This window comes from Anastrepha obliqua, chromosome 3, assembly GCF_027943255.1.
Source record: "Anastrepha obliqua isolate idAnaObli1 chromosome 3, idAnaObli1_1.0, whole genome shotgun sequence".
Classification (NCBI taxonomy): domain Eukaryota; kingdom Metazoa; phylum Arthropoda; class Insecta; order Diptera; family Tephritidae; genus Anastrepha; species Anastrepha obliqua.
In genome coordinates this window covers 128,206,439-128,224,853 of record NC_072894.1, presented here as the reverse complement: position 1 = coordinate 128,224,853, position 18,415 = coordinate 128,206,439, and the positions used below count along the sequence as shown (strand labels likewise).

The 18,415-nt window shown below is 36.6% G+C and overlaps 2 protein-coding genes across 3 annotated transcripts in view; one reads left to right on the top strand and one right to left on the bottom strand.

Moving 5' to 3' along the window:
- The window catches only part of LOC129241571 (putative uncharacterized protein DDB_G0282129), a 148,679-nt gene that overhangs the window by 21,276 nt on the left and 108,988 nt on the right, over positions 1–18,415 (top strand). The gene's annotated exons all lie outside the window — the stretch shown is intronic.
- LOC129241573 (protein snakeskin-like) lies at positions 546–3,308 on the bottom strand. The gene is made up of 3 exons (XM_054877979.1): positions 3,078–3,308; positions 1,217–1,413; positions 546–1,146 (listed from the first exon to the last, which is right to left on the bottom strand). The coding sequence occupies exons 1-3, from the start codon at positions 3,129–3,131 to the stop codon at positions 870–872; spliced, it is 528 nt and encodes a 175-aa protein (XP_054733954.1). The 5' UTR covers positions 3,132–3,308; the 3' UTR covers positions 546–869.

The following is an 18,415-nucleotide window of genomic DNA, read 5'->3' as shown; positions in this document are numbered from 1 at the left end:
CAAGTTATTTAGCTATGGTGAAAAAAAAATTGTGAGGGGAAATTTCGCTGCCACGTCACTTGGGGATTTGCTAGCTGAATTCTGCACCATCACTCCACATGTATTCACGCACTCAACCAATCAGTCTTTGTTCAGATGGCAACGAAGTGTTGTAATTGGTTGATTTTTTGGTATATCACCAACACAATCTAAGCTTTTTCGCAAGCAAATCGATGTCATGAGAGGATGCCGATTAACGGTCTCCTATAGCATTGGCCACACCTTCTGTTTTTTTCCGCCATGGTAGCAACTATTTTAGCCCCAAAAATCCACGAAAAAGGGATATGTGCCAATTTATTTTTATTGAGACTTTCCTGAGAACATTAGCAGGAATACGAAAAACATTATTTACTTTCTGCATTTATGATTTTTATTAAAACAATATTGGAAACATTTGGTGAAACTAAAAAGAGATGTATATGTTGAGGAATACTAAAAACCAGAGGTGTGATTACAGCTGATAATTTCAATTGATCTATTTTACAAAATACAAATTTGTTATTAATTTGACTTGATACAATTTTTGTATGCTAAGGAAATGTTTAACATTAATGAAAAATAAATATGCGTGCACATACATATATTTTATTTTATATTTTATATGTAGTAATATACAAATATTTTTGATAAATCAGTATTCCTATTCGAAGATGTGTGCGTAAATGCTAGTGTAGTTAAAAGGTATTCCAAGCTGTAATGGCATTTGTGTTTGTGTTTGTCATTTTTATTGTATAAAAGTAGCCGAGACCGCGTTTTTGTGTGTATATATATGTAATGTGATTATGTGTATAAGCTCGCACTCATAAGCACTTGCGATATAGCTTATTGCTCTAGCGCGCCACTCCAGTATACTCGGTATCACCCTTCGAATAATGCAGGCAACTCATTACCGTATCTACCAAATACAAAGCTCCCTCGAGAATACACAGTGAGCCCATAATAATGCCAATCAACTTGTCACTGCTCGCGGTCACTGGCACATGCTGTACTCCCAAATATGAGTAGTCCCTCGTGTCCATGTAGCCTACCCAATAGTGAAGCGCAATACCACCGACTAGAACCCACAAGAAGGTGCCAACAACGTTCATCATTGTGTCGGTGAGTTCGCTGCAAAATGAAGGTTAATAAAAGTTATTTCTCAATTTGCCTTGATATTTTGATAATTTGCAATTCGTACTGTTTGTATTTGTTGGGACCAAAGAAGTAGGCAATGGTATGCACGCCGGTGTACACAATGAAGCCAATGAAAACACCAGAAGCGAATATTTCACAACCGGCACTTTTCTCCTCCCAAAGGTTCCATGTGCCGCCAACTCCAAGAAAGTAGCCACCAGCACCGACTCGATAAATTATGAGGATAGCCAAATTCAGAATCTGTAATTGAGGAGATGATTAGAGTCACAGATCATCAGCAAAATTCGATACACCGAAGTCAAACGAAAGTAGTTGGAAATGTTTTGTGACTAGACTGAGTTGCTCAATAAGAATAGGTTTATATAATTTGAACATATCAATGATAATAATAATAATAAACGAAAATTCCAAATCAAATCAAACGTTATAGTGTCGATTCAAGTTTTAGAAACCCATTGCTTGCTTGAAACACCAAAATGATAAAAAAAAAAGATTTTCTAATAGCGGTCGCTCCTCGACAGGTCATGGCAAACGTCTGAGTGTATTTCAAAAAACCATTTTCCCTGGGGAGGTGACATAAAATTGTAAACATCAAGACGCCACGCCACAAATAGGAGAAGGAGCTCGGCTAAATATCTAAAAGGATGTACGGGCCAATTATCCAGGCATCTTGGATACTGACGGCAAACCTTAAGTATTTATGCACCACACCTTAAATGCTACATCATCTTCTTCTTCTTAATTGGCGCTATAACCGCTTACGCGATTTTGGCCGAGTTTAACAAAGCGCGTCAGTCGTTTCTTTCTCGTGCTAACCGGCGCCAGTTGGACACACCAAGTGAAGCCAAGTCCTTCACCTGATCTTTCCAACGCAGAGGAGGCCGCCCTCTACCTCTACTACCACCAGCTGGTACCGCACCGAATACTTTCAAAGCCGGAGCGTTTGTATCCATTCGAACGACATGACCCAGCCAACGTAGCCGTTGGATCTTTATTCGCTGCGCTATGTCTATGTCGTCGTAAAGCTCATACAGCTCATCGTTCCATCGTCTGCGATATTCGCCGTTGCCAACGTGCAAAGGTCCAAAAATCTTACGCAGAATCTTTCTCTCGAACACTCCAAGCATCGTTTCATCGGATGTTGCCATCGTCCAAGCTTCTGCGCCATACGTTAGGACGGGCATGATGAGAGTCTTGTAGAGTGTTAGTTTTGTTCGTCGAGAGAGGACTTTACTGCTCAGTTGCCTACTTAGTCCAAAGTAGCACTTGTTGGCAAGAGAGATTCTATGTTGGATTTCAAGGCTGACATTTTTATCGGTGTTAATGCTGGTTCCTAAATAGACGAAGTCTTTTACAACCGCGAAATTATAACTGTCTGCAGTGACGTAGGTTCCGATACGCGAGTGCGCCGACTGTTTGTTTGAAGACAGGAGGTACTTCGTTTTGTCCTCGTTCACCACCTGACCCATTCGCTTTGCCTCTTTATCCAGTTTGGAGAATGCAGAACTAACAGCGCGGTTGTTAAGGCCAATGATGTCATCAGCTGGCATATGTATATATCAGCACTCATACGAGTATGTGACCACTAAAATTACGCATGCCATTCTAAAATACCTTTCGTAATGGTGTTTGTCTATGAGTAATACCGATGGCGCAAATAATGATAAGTTACGCGTTGATTTTAACCACACACATTTTCCTTCACCATTGCTGGCCTAATTAGTAGCAAAAACTAGACCTGGTACTTTACTTTAGTTTAAAAAAACTTTCCCATAATACTGGATTATGAAAAATACTGCAATAATTTGTTAGATGATTTTTTACACAACCTTTTCACAAACTCGTAAAATGTGTAACGTTTCACATTTTATTCACAATTTACGGTACAGTGCGAAAAAACCTACCAATTTCAAAGCTTTTATGACAATTGAAGCTATCCAAATTAAAGACCACTCCATTTTCGGCACTTCACTTATTATTTCTTAAACCAAGTAAAGATATTTAAATGCTGGCAACTATTTTGAAATCCTCTGCCACAACAACAATGTGATCGATTATGCTCTAAGATATTTTGTGCTGCTTTGCGATCAAATCAACAAATACAATCCGCTTGTTCGTTTAGGCTCGTTATGTTATGTAGTCGTTCGTTAACTGAAATTGAAAAACGATTGGGGAAATTTACGAAGCAAGCAACAGGAAAAGAATGAGCTGTTGCAATCGCACTGATAAGATAAAACGGTATCACATTCTAGTGTAACAGGTGCTGTTATACTGTCGGTATGAATATTTGTGTGTAACGATATTTTCAAGTATTTATCAAATGTATGTATGTATGGGTGTGTTTGTCACAATTACATGCACGCATATGTAAGTATGCAAGAATACAGCTTTTTTTTTCATTAAGCTTTTTCCATGCAGAGAGTAGAGTTAGCCTTCAATGGTTTGCTTGCTCCAATTTTAGGCCATTGCAGGTGCTTTTGTACTATCTCTTATCTGCTTTATGTTAGAATTGTGCGAGCCTATCATTTACACTTTGTTTTTAAGTTTTATGAGTAAACTGTTAATCAAATGTTGGCTACTCTTCAAATTTTATTAACCATAGTCATATTCAAATGAGGTTCAAGAAGAAGAGATGTTCTTAATCTCTATCTGCCGAGTGTTTCATTTTGTTGCATAGCCTCCTTCCAGTTTCACACACTTCATTCACCGTTTTTGAAACCCCCCAATGAAGCGGCCTCTAAAGGTTCTCAAAATAGGCATTTCTGGCAACGATAACCTCTTCATTAGCAGCGACATGCTGTTGGTTGTTTGGGTTCAAGTAGTGGCTCCGCACCATTATGCTGCCACATTCTCGCTACCAACTATATCCAGTATGTGCAGTTTAAGAATCTTATTAGATTGTTGCCGTGTAAGCCAGCAATTTGATCGAGACTCTCGAACAGTGGTTTGCCCAGGGTTGGCATTCTCTCGTTCCATAGGGCAGGGTATTCAAAGGGGGAATGGAAAATCGTTTCCTTTTTCTGCGGTTCTTTACAACTGTGAGGGATGCTTCTTTGGCTATTTGTTCCCCGAGAGACCAGGTGGGAGTAATTCATGCAATTTTACCATTGCTACTGAATATCATACTTAGTTTCCTTGTCATTTGTGTCTGCTTTGTTTCACTTTGGCGTCGAAAAGATTAAACTGATTTGCTTAAAATGCGTTGGTGATCAGCCTGAACTCTTCGAAAAATTTTCGCTACAATTTTATTAGCCCACCGATCCAGCTTGGCCGTCTTCGGCTTCGATTGCCCACGAGAGGCCAATTTTCTTGGCTGCTCCTTGGTTTCACACGAGTTATGACGAAACCATGTTTATTTGAAACGGCAATGTCATCTCTTCTAATATTCAAAGGCTTATCAAACCAGCCTCGTATAAGCATAATAGGGAGTTTTAGCTTTTTTGGATGTTCATAAGCCCCAATTATCAGAGCTATTATAAATACGTACACATACATACATGTATTTGTATAATATGTAGATATATTTGTATGCCTACAGAATAATATCTAGTTCGGTGTGCCTCCCAATGTTTAATTAAAAATTAGTCATTTAAAATTAATCGTACGCCATTAAATTCATTAATCGAAATATGCCTTATATTGACAAAAGTATAAACACTATGTACATGGCTATGTATGTATTGACTCATCAAATACCCAGCAGAAAGCCCAGCTATGCGGGCAGTGCACTCGCATGTAATCAGACATGTCGACAAAATCATAAAATTTACGCATTAATATACATATACAGTGCTATTAGACTGAAGGAGTTTGGCCTTTGGAGACAACTCCCTGTAGGGCATAGCAGCATCTTGAAGCAGATCTCCCTTTCCTTCTCTGATATTCGCACCGACCTCTCCATCCGCAAACTGTGCTTTGAGGGTTGTGCTAGGGCTATCTTTCCGAGCAGGCAAGATTGGAAAGAGGGGAGAGTTGGTGCGGATATAGATGCCTCTGTTTTCACTGACGGATCCAAAATGGAGTCTGGAGTGGGAGCGGGGGTCTACTCCAAATCAGCCAGCATTTCGGTCTCCTATAAACTGCCGGAGACAAGCAGCGTCTTTTAAGCAGAGGTCTTCGCGATCCTGCAGGCATGCAAAATGCTTCGGGATCGCTGTTGGGAGGGAGACATTAATATTTTTTCCGATAGCCAAGCTGCAATCAAGGCACTGTCGTCGCCGTATTGCAGCTCTCTTCTCGTGAACTCCTGTAAGGAGGAACTTAAACGTCTCGAACGTGCAGGAAACATTTCCCTCACCTGGGTTCCTGGGCACAGGAATATAGAGGGAAATGAAATTGCCGATGAGCTTGCCAGGAAGGGGGCGGCAGAGCCGGATCCAGCTGCCCCCTTCTCAGACATCGGTATCCCCTTGGCCGTCGTTAAAGGGAAACTACACAACTTCTTTCTAAGAAAAGCGCAAGATAGATGGAGGTCTGTCTCATCGTGTGCCATTTAAAAAGCACTATGGCCTCAATACGATATAAACAGAACGCTTAAGGTGATGGGAATCCCCCGCCATTCAATTTCCAAACTCATTGCGGTGATCACTGGCCACTGGGTGATCGGCACTCACGCGGAGAAGCTTGGAATTCCGTACAACCCCCATTGCAGAAGCTGTGGGGATCCTACAGAGAAAGAGACTGTGGAACACTTTCTCTGCAGATGTGCGGCTTTGGCGGCTAGGCGCTTGAGATTCCTCAGTGTCACCTTTGGGGATGACTTGATGAAATTCTCCAGCCTAGATCCCTTTTCTCTCCTCCGCTACATCAACAGTACTGAATGGCTGTAGACGGTATTATCTCCTCCCTTAATCCTTTCACAGGTAGTGGTCCACTTTATGGTATCAAAACGGCACGTAAGTGCTACTTGTAATGTACCTGGGGTACTCTTGCCATCTTACCTACCTACCTACCTACCTATACATAAAAACGAAAAATAACTACAACCGTTAATTTGTTCATTATTAAAAGTGCATTTTGCTTATGTATAGTTGGCTGGTCTGTCAGCCTGTGAAAAAATTTTAGTTACACTCCTCGCAAACTATCAACGCCGACCGATAGATCAGCATCTAAAGACAAAAACGAGTTTTATCGTATATGAAAGCATCAGCGCTACTCAATGCAAAAATCTAATCACAATCTTTCGGCTTCACTGCTGACTACCGAAAACAATTTTCAGTTAGAATTAATATTGGGTAGTCGAAAAAGTCTTTTCGTATTTTGTCAGTAGATGTCGTTGAAGTCATCTATCTCCAGTGCTACCAATCACATTGTATTATATCATATGGTGTTAGAAAGGTGACATTTTAAGCTTCATTTAACCAAGGAAAAAATTAAATTCGGAGAAGTTGAAAAAAAGTTATAGCTGTTCAAAAATGAAAATAATGAAGATATTCGCTATATTTCGAAATTTTTGTATAAAAAAGGGAAGAATGCCACGCAAGCCACCAATGAAATTTGTGAAGTTTACGGAGACGATGCTGTATCAGTTCGTGTAGCACAACAATGGTTCGCTCGCTTCCGTTCTGGAAATTTCGATGTGAAAGGTGCACCTCGCTCCGGTCGACCTATTGTTGAAAAAGTCGATGAAATTATGGAAAAGATTGACCAGGACCGTCACATAAGCTGCCATGACATCGCCAAGGCGCTAAGCATTCATCATCAAATGGTTTTGAACCATTTAAAAAAGGCTGGTTACAAAAAGAAGCTCTATGTTTGGGCATCACATGAATTGTCTGTGAAAAATTTAATGGACCGAATTAACATCTGCGACTCTTTGCTGAAACGAAATGAAATCGAACCATTTCTGAAGCGAATGGTAACAGGAGATGAAAAGTGCATCAAATACGACAATAATGTGCGAAAAAGATCATGGCGCAAAGGTGGTGAAGCTCAGTAAATGGTCGCAAAGCCAGGATTGACGCCTCGAAAGGTTATGCTGTGTGTTTGGTGGGATTGGAAAGGAATCATCCACTATGAGGTGCTCCAGCCTGCTGGAACGATTAATTCTACACTTTACTGTCAACAACTGATGAAATTGAAGCAAGCAATCGAAAAAAACGGCCACAACTGATCAGCAGAAAGGCCGTCGTCTTCCATCAGGACAACGCTAGGCCACACACATCTTTGATGACTCGGCTAAAACTGGGAGAGCTTGGCAGGGAAGTTTTGATGCATCCACCATATAGCCCTGACTTTGCACCATCGGACTACCATTTGTTTCGGTCAATGCAGAACTCCCTTAATGGAGTAAAGTTGGCTTCAAGAGAAGCCTGTGAAAATTACTTGTCGCAGTTTTTCGCCGAGAAACCACAAAAGTTTTACACTGATCGAATAATGTCTCTAGAAGAAAAATGGCAAAAGGTGGTCTACTAAAATGGTACATATTTGGTTTAATAAAGTTCATTATAAATATAAAAAAAAATGAGTTGAAGTTTGATTAGAAATACGAAAAGACTTTTTCGACTACCCAATATCTATGCACCTTTGTAGATACATACACAAGCAAATGCGAATGTTCAAGATTATGCCTTGAAAAATATGTATTCTTGCATTTCGATAAATATCCAAAGAAATAATAACAACAATAAGGATAGATATGCACAGCAGTCATATTTTTGTACTCACGCGAAACACTTCACGAATAAAATGAAAACAATAAAAAAAATGGATTCTGGACTTTGTGCCAAATACTCGTATTTGTGAAATCTATATATATAAAAAGAAGTTACATTTCCTTGGTAATCTTATAACTCAAGAACCGCCGAACCGATTGGCACAAAAATTTTAGAGTTGTTTTCTATCTTTGAGGAGGTGGTTTGTGTGAAGTTTGATTGAAATCGGTGCAGCCGTTCCTGAGTTGTGACATTTTATGTGAGTAAGGGTTTCCTCTCATACGAAATGCCTGTATGGGAAAAACAACAACAAATACACAGCCGCTTATGAGCGTTTCTGTTGTGCTGTTGTACTGTTGTGGTTGTAAGTGTATTATGTTAATATTAATTTTGGACGAAAATATAATAAAAACTGGAGCATTCAAGGAACTGGAAAAACATTTTTAAGTTTATTTATTTTAGCATAATTTATTTAGCGTAAAAAATTGAAATGGAAATTAAAGAATCAAAGTTTAATTACAAGTTTTTTCGGCTCTTTCACCTTACCACCACAATCAAATTTTAAAAAAGTACAGAAAAGGCTATTGTGACATCTTTAGAAAGTATGTTGAATGAAAAAAATCAACTAATTCAATTGTTTAAACATTTTACGAGTTCTATAAAGAAAACTTATTTAATATGAAAAATTTCTTGCGATATAAAAAAAACATTTTATGTATGGTGGTGCGAAACCCACTGGGAAATGCTAGTAATTTCTAAAACTCTCCAACTAGCGTGAAAAATATTAGAAGCTGTGTGCTGGTGAACTTTAGAGGAAATCAAATCTTTGTGCGCTAAAATATTTATCGTAGAGTGCATCAGTCCACATACAAAAGAATTCTGTCAAAATATTTCGGGATTAAGTTATAAATTATATTAAATTTACGTGAGCTGGGCCGATTTTGAGGTATCTCCAAAAATTTCATTATTTTGATTCCGTTGATGAAACATTTTTACGCAGACCTTTTAAACTTAAGCCTTTCTATCATTTGAGGTAATTTTTGAGAAAAATATTTTTAAAAACTAATTTTAGTTTTAACAAACTAGAGTTTTGGAGATAATTTCAAATCGGTGCAGCTCACGTAAATTTATTATTTTAAAATTTTCCAGCACCTTTTTTTGGCGAAGCACTCTAATGCGCAGCTTTACTCTGAGTTAATGCATAATTTTTATTTTAAATTTTGTTAAATGCATTGTATTACTATTTTACAGAAAATTTTAAGCAAGAGTTGATTTTATTCTTTAGTTTTACCAACATTTGTTTGTTTTACCTAAAACAAAGTTTCTTTACGATGTTGCCCTAGTTCTTCGGGGGAAATACAAAAATGTCAAAAACTTGACGATGAAATTGAAGTTTTCGTGTGAAACTACATTAAATAAAAGGTTTTAAAACTGTTCTATGATCGATCTTTGGCTTCTGAGCAATGTTACGACTACCAACATGCCGGTCAACATCGATTATTTCTGTGATTTTATCGATATTTTCTTTAAATCAAAAATGCCTGAACGGAATCGACGAAACCAAAATTGCACTTAATTTGCTGTTACAGCATCATAAAAACCTTTCGCTTTCCATAAAAACCCAAAAATTTCAGTGGCCTGCCTTGCATTTTCGCCTTTATCAAAGAAAAACTCTAAAATGTATGAATTTTCTCTTTGTTGACTTCCATTAACACCCTGTAACTCACAACTGAATGGAGCAAAAAAACGAATTTGTCTAGTGTGAAATGTCGTCTTGACAACGAGCATAAACTTTCATTGTTTGATCGATACCTTACGAGATATCGATCACTACATCGATCTACAGAGAAAATATTAAATTTTTTTTGTCCAAACAAGCGGTTACTTAATCTATGACTTTAGCACTATATAATTTCCTTTGCGACTGGTTATATCTATGTATGGATTTATAAGCACAGTTTTCTTGCCTTGATTGTTATTGTATAATTATTTACATATTTTGTTATGTTTACTAGCAACCTTCGTCCTTAATCTAACCTCTAAATTAGAAAGAAACCCGGCATGTTTCGCTTCGAAAGAAAAAAAAAAACGGATTAATGCCAAGCAACGTCTTTACGGTCTGCATCATTATCTTCATCATCGGAGCTCATTATTTCTCTCAGTGGAACCAGTATAAATAACATTTATACATATTTTTGGTCTTGGCTGTTAGTTTCTGTAAGGCAGACTTTCACAGCACGGGAGCTCAAGGCTTTCATAGACATCATAATTAAGTGCTGTGAAAAGGATGGCGCCGCTGGTTACTGAGATATGGCAATATGAGACTTTTGCGACCAACTTTGCATAACTCGACTTATCCTCAGGCACCATTCAACAAATTATGGGATTTTCTCCATGCGCTTAATTACGGGCTAAGTTTAAATAAAATATAAATTAATTAATTTAGTTAAACGCTAATTTTACACAAGTATATGTACATACATACATATATTAAACTAAATTCATTAATTTCACAGTACCACTCTCAGCATAGTCAATATTATATTTACTTGGCTGAGGATAGGTTTAAAAGCTAGTTGCTAGTTTTAGATTATTAAAGCGTTAATATTTTAGATACAGTAGAAACTCGATACTTGCACATCTCGTTACTTGCGACACTATTTTTTTTTTCATTGCGTACTCATTCTGGCAATTTAATTTTTTGAATTGAATCAATAATCAATAATTGGAGAAACAGGCGGTGAAGGAACTAACGACGTGATGCTCGACACGAATAAAATGGCATCGGAGGATGCAATATTAGCATTCCATATTTGCTTGGATTGGGCAGAGAAAAACAATGCTTGCTTAAACGTTGTTATGACGCTGCACAGGCTCAGCAAGCATTTGTTGCAGATCCAGCGAGTGTGTAAAAACAAACCAAAATTGAAAATTCCTTTCAAATGAAACTTATTGCTTTAAGGTTTATTTAATTAATAAATTAAAAACAAGTAAACTTGGATTGCTATCAGTAAAAAAACTATATTAATTTGTAAGGAAAAAAACCTCAGCACTTGCGACAACCTTGAAACTTGAACCGAGCCCGGTTTTCATTACGTGCAAGAATCGAGTTTCTACTGTATCATCAAGCTTATCACCCCTCCGAATTCAATTAATTTCCATTCATAGTTTTACTACGACTCATTGCCACAAATCTCATACTCACTTAACGTCTATCACAATTAAAGCTGAACTACAAATACAATTATTAACGGTTGAATATCAATGTCAAATTGACTCTTTACTGTACTCTTCTTTTAATTAAACTTTTCTCTTTGTGCAGTCAAGTATGCTCCATAAAACCTCTTTTGTAGTTAATGGTGTTGTTATTGCCTCATCGCTTTTTTTCCTGTAATTTTTGGCCATTAATTTTGAGTGTCAATGTACAATGCAATGTCTCAGAGCAACTTACTCAAACAAGCAAAGCATTTGTAGCGTCCAGTTATGCATGTGTTCGGAATGTGCCCAGTGACCGAACCGACTAGCCGAAGGCAGTTCAAACAGCACATACAAGTGTGTGTGTACATAAATGTATGAATTAGTATAATATATGTAGGTATGTATGTTAATATGGCTTGTGCTGGCTCAAATACGAGTTGCTGATGATTCATTTCATGACGAGTGCTTGATGAGTAGTATACAAGAATAGTAGTATGTACTGGCACAAATATTGCAAATCGCGAAGTAATAAATGTATGAAGCAAGTATGTATGTAAAAGTATATATGTGCATAAATATTTCTCAAAACGTGTGAAAAGGGTGTTCTTATTAAACATATTGTTTAATATTTGAGACCGAAAAGGGTTTTCAGTGCTAGCTTTATTACATTTCATTTCATTTCATTTATTGCCCAAAATAGCTTTAATACAAAAAACGTTTATATGAAATCAATGAGAGGTCAGCGGCAGTTCTTGTTGCACTAAAATCGTATGGTTGTATCATCGCTTAGCTCCCTAATGACTAACAATTGGAAACAGCATATTGTATAAATGATTAATCGCTTCCGTTGCCATTCCACACCTCAAAGCTAACATTGGCAAATGGTTTTGCGCCAAACTGCTGTCTACACTCTACTCAGCTACTCTTTTGACTTTGATTTGTCCATATTGGACGGGATCTTGACGCCACCACCACTGACTAACACACGCTATTTGTAACGCCGCACAGTGTGTGGTAAACTATTTAATTTTAGTAAGTGTAGAAAAAGATTAATGTCTTATTACCCCGGAACACACACTCCGTAGTAACAACACACGGTTTTCTGTAGTAAAATCCTCTGTTTCTATAGTTCTTAAAGAGAGATAAGCAATTTTATTTTTAATTGCGTTCAAATGTTCATGTAATTAACACCTAATCGCAGTGTTTGTTGGACATTTCTTGCATACATCCTCATTGGAATGATTCTTGTGAAATCTGACGCTATGGAAATCAAAGGAAGACATCCTCTGCCACTCTCCAGTACTATCTAGACGAAAGGCGCAGACTCTTGGCAGACACCTTTTTAAGGATTGAATATAAATGACCTGAGCGAATTAATTTTGAGTAAAGAATTCATTTTTTGAAGTGAAAACTTCTTTAGAATCGTTGGGAGTGATTTGAGAAAAAGTGAAACGAAAAAAGCGACACTCTTGGCTACGAATATTACATATACACGTAGCGACGAACTAAATAACTTTTAGGCCAGCGCCGACAGCATGGCGCGATAGCCGAGCGGCTAGCAATGTGAGCTTCCGATCCAAAATCCTTGGTTCGAATCACAAGAAAAAATTTTTTTTATACAGTTATTTTATTTTATTTTATGATATGTTTATGAGGAGCTTTTTTTCATGGCAGAAATACACTCGGTGTTTTGCCATTGCCTGCTGAGGGGTGAGCGCTATTAGAAAAATAGTTTTCCTTAATTTTGGTGTTTTCACCGAGATTCGAACTGACGTTCTCTCTGTGAATTCTGAATAGTAGTCACGCACCAACCCATTCGGCTACGGCGTTTGTTTAATTTTACTGATGCAAAAATGAGGAAAAATATATGAATAAAGTTTGCTTACTGTTTACACATTTTCCAAAGGTGACGGAGAACCAAAAAAAAAAGTCGATTTTCAAACAAATACGAGTGCATATGTGTAATTGTGTTAGAGTTTCGGTAACGCCCCAGCAAAACCTGCGTGCATATGTGTTTGTAACATTCAAAAAAATGTAATTGTGTTAAAGTTTCGGTCACGCAGGTTTTGCTGGGGACGCTGACTTTCTCAATACAACATTCAATTTAAAAATGTGTAACAATCGCACTGAATCGACAACACGATCAAAAACAACAATTGACGCGGTATTTCAAAGATATGTTGACAACATCGAAACCAAAGCATTTGTAACATATTTTAGTTATCATAAGCCACTCGTATCATTTGTTGAAATTGAAAACGTTGAGGATGAATAATAATAAAATGAAGAAAATAAAATATGAACTTTATAGCAATATTATAATGAACCTATAATTATCTTGCTCCTAATGCTGCTTTCGTCTCATTCTCTCTCAGTTTGTTTTACGGAAGGTTTCACTTCTATCGCGTCTAACCGTTAGACTGGTGTTTTTTATATTGTTCTTTTATCGTATATTTTGATTGAATTATTGAAGAAAACAGTATGGACGAACTTCCGAGTAATTATTTGATATGAACCGTCTTAAGTTAAAAACTAAAAAACCGTCTTAAGCTAAAAACTATCGTTAATGCGTGCCACACTAGCAATTCTAGTTTGCTTTTGATTAACTCAAAGTCTTTGGTAAGAAAAAAGCCCTATGTTTCATCTAGGAACTTTAGGAACTGTAGGAAGATATATATTATAGATGTATATATTATATGTATGTATATGAATATATATACATATATATAAAGTCTTTGGAAATAAGATCAGGCATTTCGCTGTCATTTGCTTAAAACATCATCATTTCCAGTATTGGCTGCTCATTTCTTTTGGGAAAAATTAATTTCAATATACCACGGTGTAATCTTCGTAGTTCTTTACCTTTCTGTGGTACTAAATGTAAAACGGGTTCTATCTAATTGGTATTTGCATCTCTGAAAAGTTAACTAAATAAAAAAATTACTTTACATTCTATTTTTTAGGCATTTAAATCATGATCCATAGGTATTTTACTTGAAGTTTGAAGAAGTCTGCGGTCACAGACTAAATAATAATATTAAATAATAATAGCATAAAGAAAATAATAAATATCTTTAAATTAATTAAAAATTATTAAAATAAAATCCCTTAAAATTGCGCAAATATATTTTAATTTGTATCAGTTGCTTTTTAAATGTTTCCTTAAGCTCTAACTGCATGAATGCCTTTGCACTCCCCACTTGAGAAAATAATTAATTAATTTATTAAATTAATTTTTATTTTGATTAAGGGTCGACTAGTTGTATCGCCACTGTGCCTACGCTGGCTTGATTTTTGTTTGTTTTTGCTCTACCGAATGTCCACGCTCGTGTTTGAGATGGCGACTTTTGAGTGTCGTTGTTGTGGTGCGCATGATTCATTATGTCAGCGCGGTTCGCCAAATTTGGTTGTCACATTCGCTTTCTGGCTTTGTTCCTTCGTTCATAACTGTGTGTTGCAGCACATACATATACTCATATATTCGTTTGCACTTATATATACATATGTAAATATTTCTTTGATTTTGTTTTGATTCTCAATTCGCCTATCTGTACTCTCAGAGACTGTGCCACACGGCGTATCTTGTGTAACCTTCTGTTTACAAACTTTCTTATTTGTTTGGTTTCACTACTTTTGGAATATTTTTGTTGTTATGCGGTAAGCTTTTATGAATGAAAGTCGCTTTTGTTTAAACACGGGCAATCATCGATGCAAAGGTTGCGTGAAGATGTGTGCTTTAATATGCACAGAGGGAGAGAGAGAGAGAGAGTGAGTGAAGGTATGAGAACATTATGGAGGCAGATGGAGAGAAGGTAGGGCTTGCTAACTGTTGAGAGAAAGTTTGCGATATTGCCACCATGTTTTGTCTTGAAGTCTACTTCATCACAAGATATCTACTGGGTATTACAAATATTTTATTATTTAATTATCAAAGACTAAAACTGGCAATTGTTCATTATAAGCCATGTTTAAAGCTCTACCCATTACGACTTTCAGCTTGGCAAAGTTGTTCATATCAGTTCTCGCTAGCTTATGTGTTCAGGAGCTTTATTTATATAAGTCAAGTTTCATTGGTGTATGCAAGTGCTTTGGGAAGCGCGAAATTATATGCTTTGAGATTGTAGGGTTACCGTAAATTATAATTATATAAGTACATTATTTTTAAACAATTACACCATTACTGCATAGCTAAATCGTACATTTTCAGTATTGTTATTCTTAAACTTTTTAGCAGTGACTGGAAAAATAATTCTTACACACAATTTTTTTACTTTTTTTTTAATTTTTTTATTATTATTTTTTGTTATTGTTCAAATCAAAACGGTTGTTGTATAAGTTATTTGATGGCTATGTTTTTCGATTTTGTATCATGCAATAAGCTTGCGTACTTACATACAAACTACGAATGCTCGTAAGAACTTTTCGCGACACCATCTCTTTCTCTTTTATTCGTATCCCTGTACATTTCCTCGGTGCTTCGGTTGTGTCCGGTTGTTTCTAATGAAAAGTGCTTTCGTCCTGTTCGTTCGTCCTTTTTAACGGACGCGCGCATCGAATGAGTGTTCAGTTCGAACCGAACCGTTGCGTTGAACGGATGTGGTCGGCCCTCCGGTCTAGCCACACGAAGCAGTCAAACGGAAGCGGTGCGCAGCGCGGCGGCCAGCAAAGCGGTTTTACACAAAGCCTCCCGCAGCCGTTGTTTTTCAGTACGTTGATTTCACAGTGTTTGTGCGTGTGTGCATTTGTTTCCTTTCGTGTTTGCTACGTTTTTGCCGCACAAACAAATGCAATAATAAAATAGTAATGTGTACCCTCGTCTACAATTTCGTCACATGTCGTTACGTGCTTTTTTAAAACATTACCAACTTATTTGTCTACAAATGTATGTATGTATGTACACACGTTGCTATGTCTTTAAATGTGTAGATTGAACTTATTTCTTTTTGAGAGGAAACCAAATTTAGGCTGTTGATGGTGATGGTAGCGAAAAATAGCGCAAATCTACACTGAATATGTAAAGTTTGTGTATACAGTTTTCGTGGCATATAAATAGGCGCTTTGACAAGCATACGCAAAGTCAAACATTTAATTTACCTATGTTGCTTTTTAATATTTCTTTGTAGTTGATTTTAAGCTGCGTAAGAATTAAAAATGTAACAAAAGTGTTAAATAGCAGGAGAAAAAGCCAGCACGTACATATTTGCAAATATGCACAAATATATATTAGGCTTATATAATTTACATAAAATATACATGCACATAGTACGTATGTATGCATGTATGTATGTATGAATATGCAAGTGCCCTGAAGTTAATTCAAGCACGAACGTACAATCAAGCAACAAAATATCTGTTAAACTCAGTGGCGAGCACGTGCTATTTGTCGCACAGATAAGCGCACAAGCAACAACAGTAATAATAAAAGTTTAGTTCCACAACAACGAATTCAAACAAAACAAAAAAGTCCGACACAAAACTTAGCCCTTATGACAACCGACGTCTTTTTCTGTTTGCACTTGGTATCAAAACTGAAAAATAAAAAGGATCTAAATTTTTGACACTCGCAGGTATTTATCATAAAATGGAATGTACACAAAAATAAAAACGAAATGAAAGTGAGGTAAATTTTCAAAGTTGTATAAATATACTTACATACTCACTATAATGCAAGATATGATTTTCCAGTAAGTTATTAAATTTTTAAATTTAAATTTCACCGGCTTTTAAAAATGTGATGGTAAATGTACATACATAAGTATATTCTCCTAGTTTTCTTTTTTAAGAGTTTTCTGCATTATACTGTAAAACGTGTGAAAACATTTGCTTCCGAGCATCCCTTACCTGCCGACGGCATGTCCTGCCAATGTAAAAATATTTCCTTTCAAGTTTGTTTAGAGTTTAGGAAAGAGAGAGGGGGAGAAGACGGGATAGTGAGTTGGTCACTACCCTTCTGGTGCTGATGCTCCGAAAGTATATTTGTAAGAGTTGGTTGCTCGGCTGGATGCTGGTCTACTCCGTGAGGCTGTTAAATTTTAATACCCAGAATACCACCTTAGCATAGTCCAAATGGTTTCTTTGCATACACTAAGCCAGCAATTCGTTTCATAAGCCTGTTGGGAATCGTATCGACTATGGCACGCCAACGAAACGAAAATGCGTAATGCATATATTTAGAGAAATAATAACGTAGTCAGGGGATTTTGAACTTTGTTTTGGGCTACGATTTTGAGAGTTGATTGTATTTACTGATACTGGATATGAATGCGATGGCGTTCCCCGTTTCGCCAGATTGCATCTAGTTTTCGAAATAACGGTACTTGAATATTTGTTACATTTTAACTTTTGTGAGTTGAGGAAGTTATTTTAATGAAATTTTGTACTTGTCCCATATTCACAATTATTTTAACTGTATCTGAATATCATCGAATTCAGCTCATTGCAACATTAAGCCCCCATACAAATGGTTCTTCAGATATGTGGTTTTGCGTTATAACTTCTGCTTAAGGGGTTAGGTGGGTTTCAGAGGTTGAAAAAAAGAAGATTTTGACTATTTTTTTTAGTATACAAAATCATATATTTTATTTAAGCAATTCACTGTATCTAAGATACATATATAAACAGTATTTTGTGAAATTTTTATTTAAAAATTTCGAAAACTCAGCCGTTGGTACCTCATCTTCCTTGACGACTCAAAAAAAAAATGCTCTTGCCGTGGACAGCATAGCTCATTATTGGTTCATCTAAAATCAGAAAACCAAGCGGATTTCGTTAGTACATGGATAAATCTCGTTGTTGTACGAAGGAAAAAAAAATCAAAATTTGAATTTATGACAGGCTTTGAACCAAAAAACACATTTTTTAGTGAAATTTTCGACATACATTGGCTAAAAAAAATTGTTGTAATTAACAAAAAAAAAATCCTGCGTTAAATAACTAGATAATGTTATTTCAAAGATTTGTACAAAATTTGAACTAAATCGCTTCATAACTATTCGAGATATCGTGTCCACCGACTTAAAAAATGGAGTTTTGAGATAAACACGTATACGAGCGAAGCGCTCAACTGACGTGGCCTAATGGGCGGAACTTCTGAAGGGTCTATCTCTTAGAATTTTTAAACATACTGTACTATTTAATGAGACAAAAAAACAAAATTCGATTTTTTGAAATTTTCAAACCTACCTAACCCCTTAAATATGAACGAGACGGTATCAATACAACGGTCCGCGGATGACATATGGCAAAAATAATTTTTTGGTTTTTTGGTAGGACTGTTATAAGCTTACATGGCAAATTTCAGCGTGATATGTCACATAGTTTGTTTTCTGTGCTACTGTAAACAAGTCAAGCTCGAGTGTTTTCTTCGAATTCTCTTTTATGACTTCAATTGT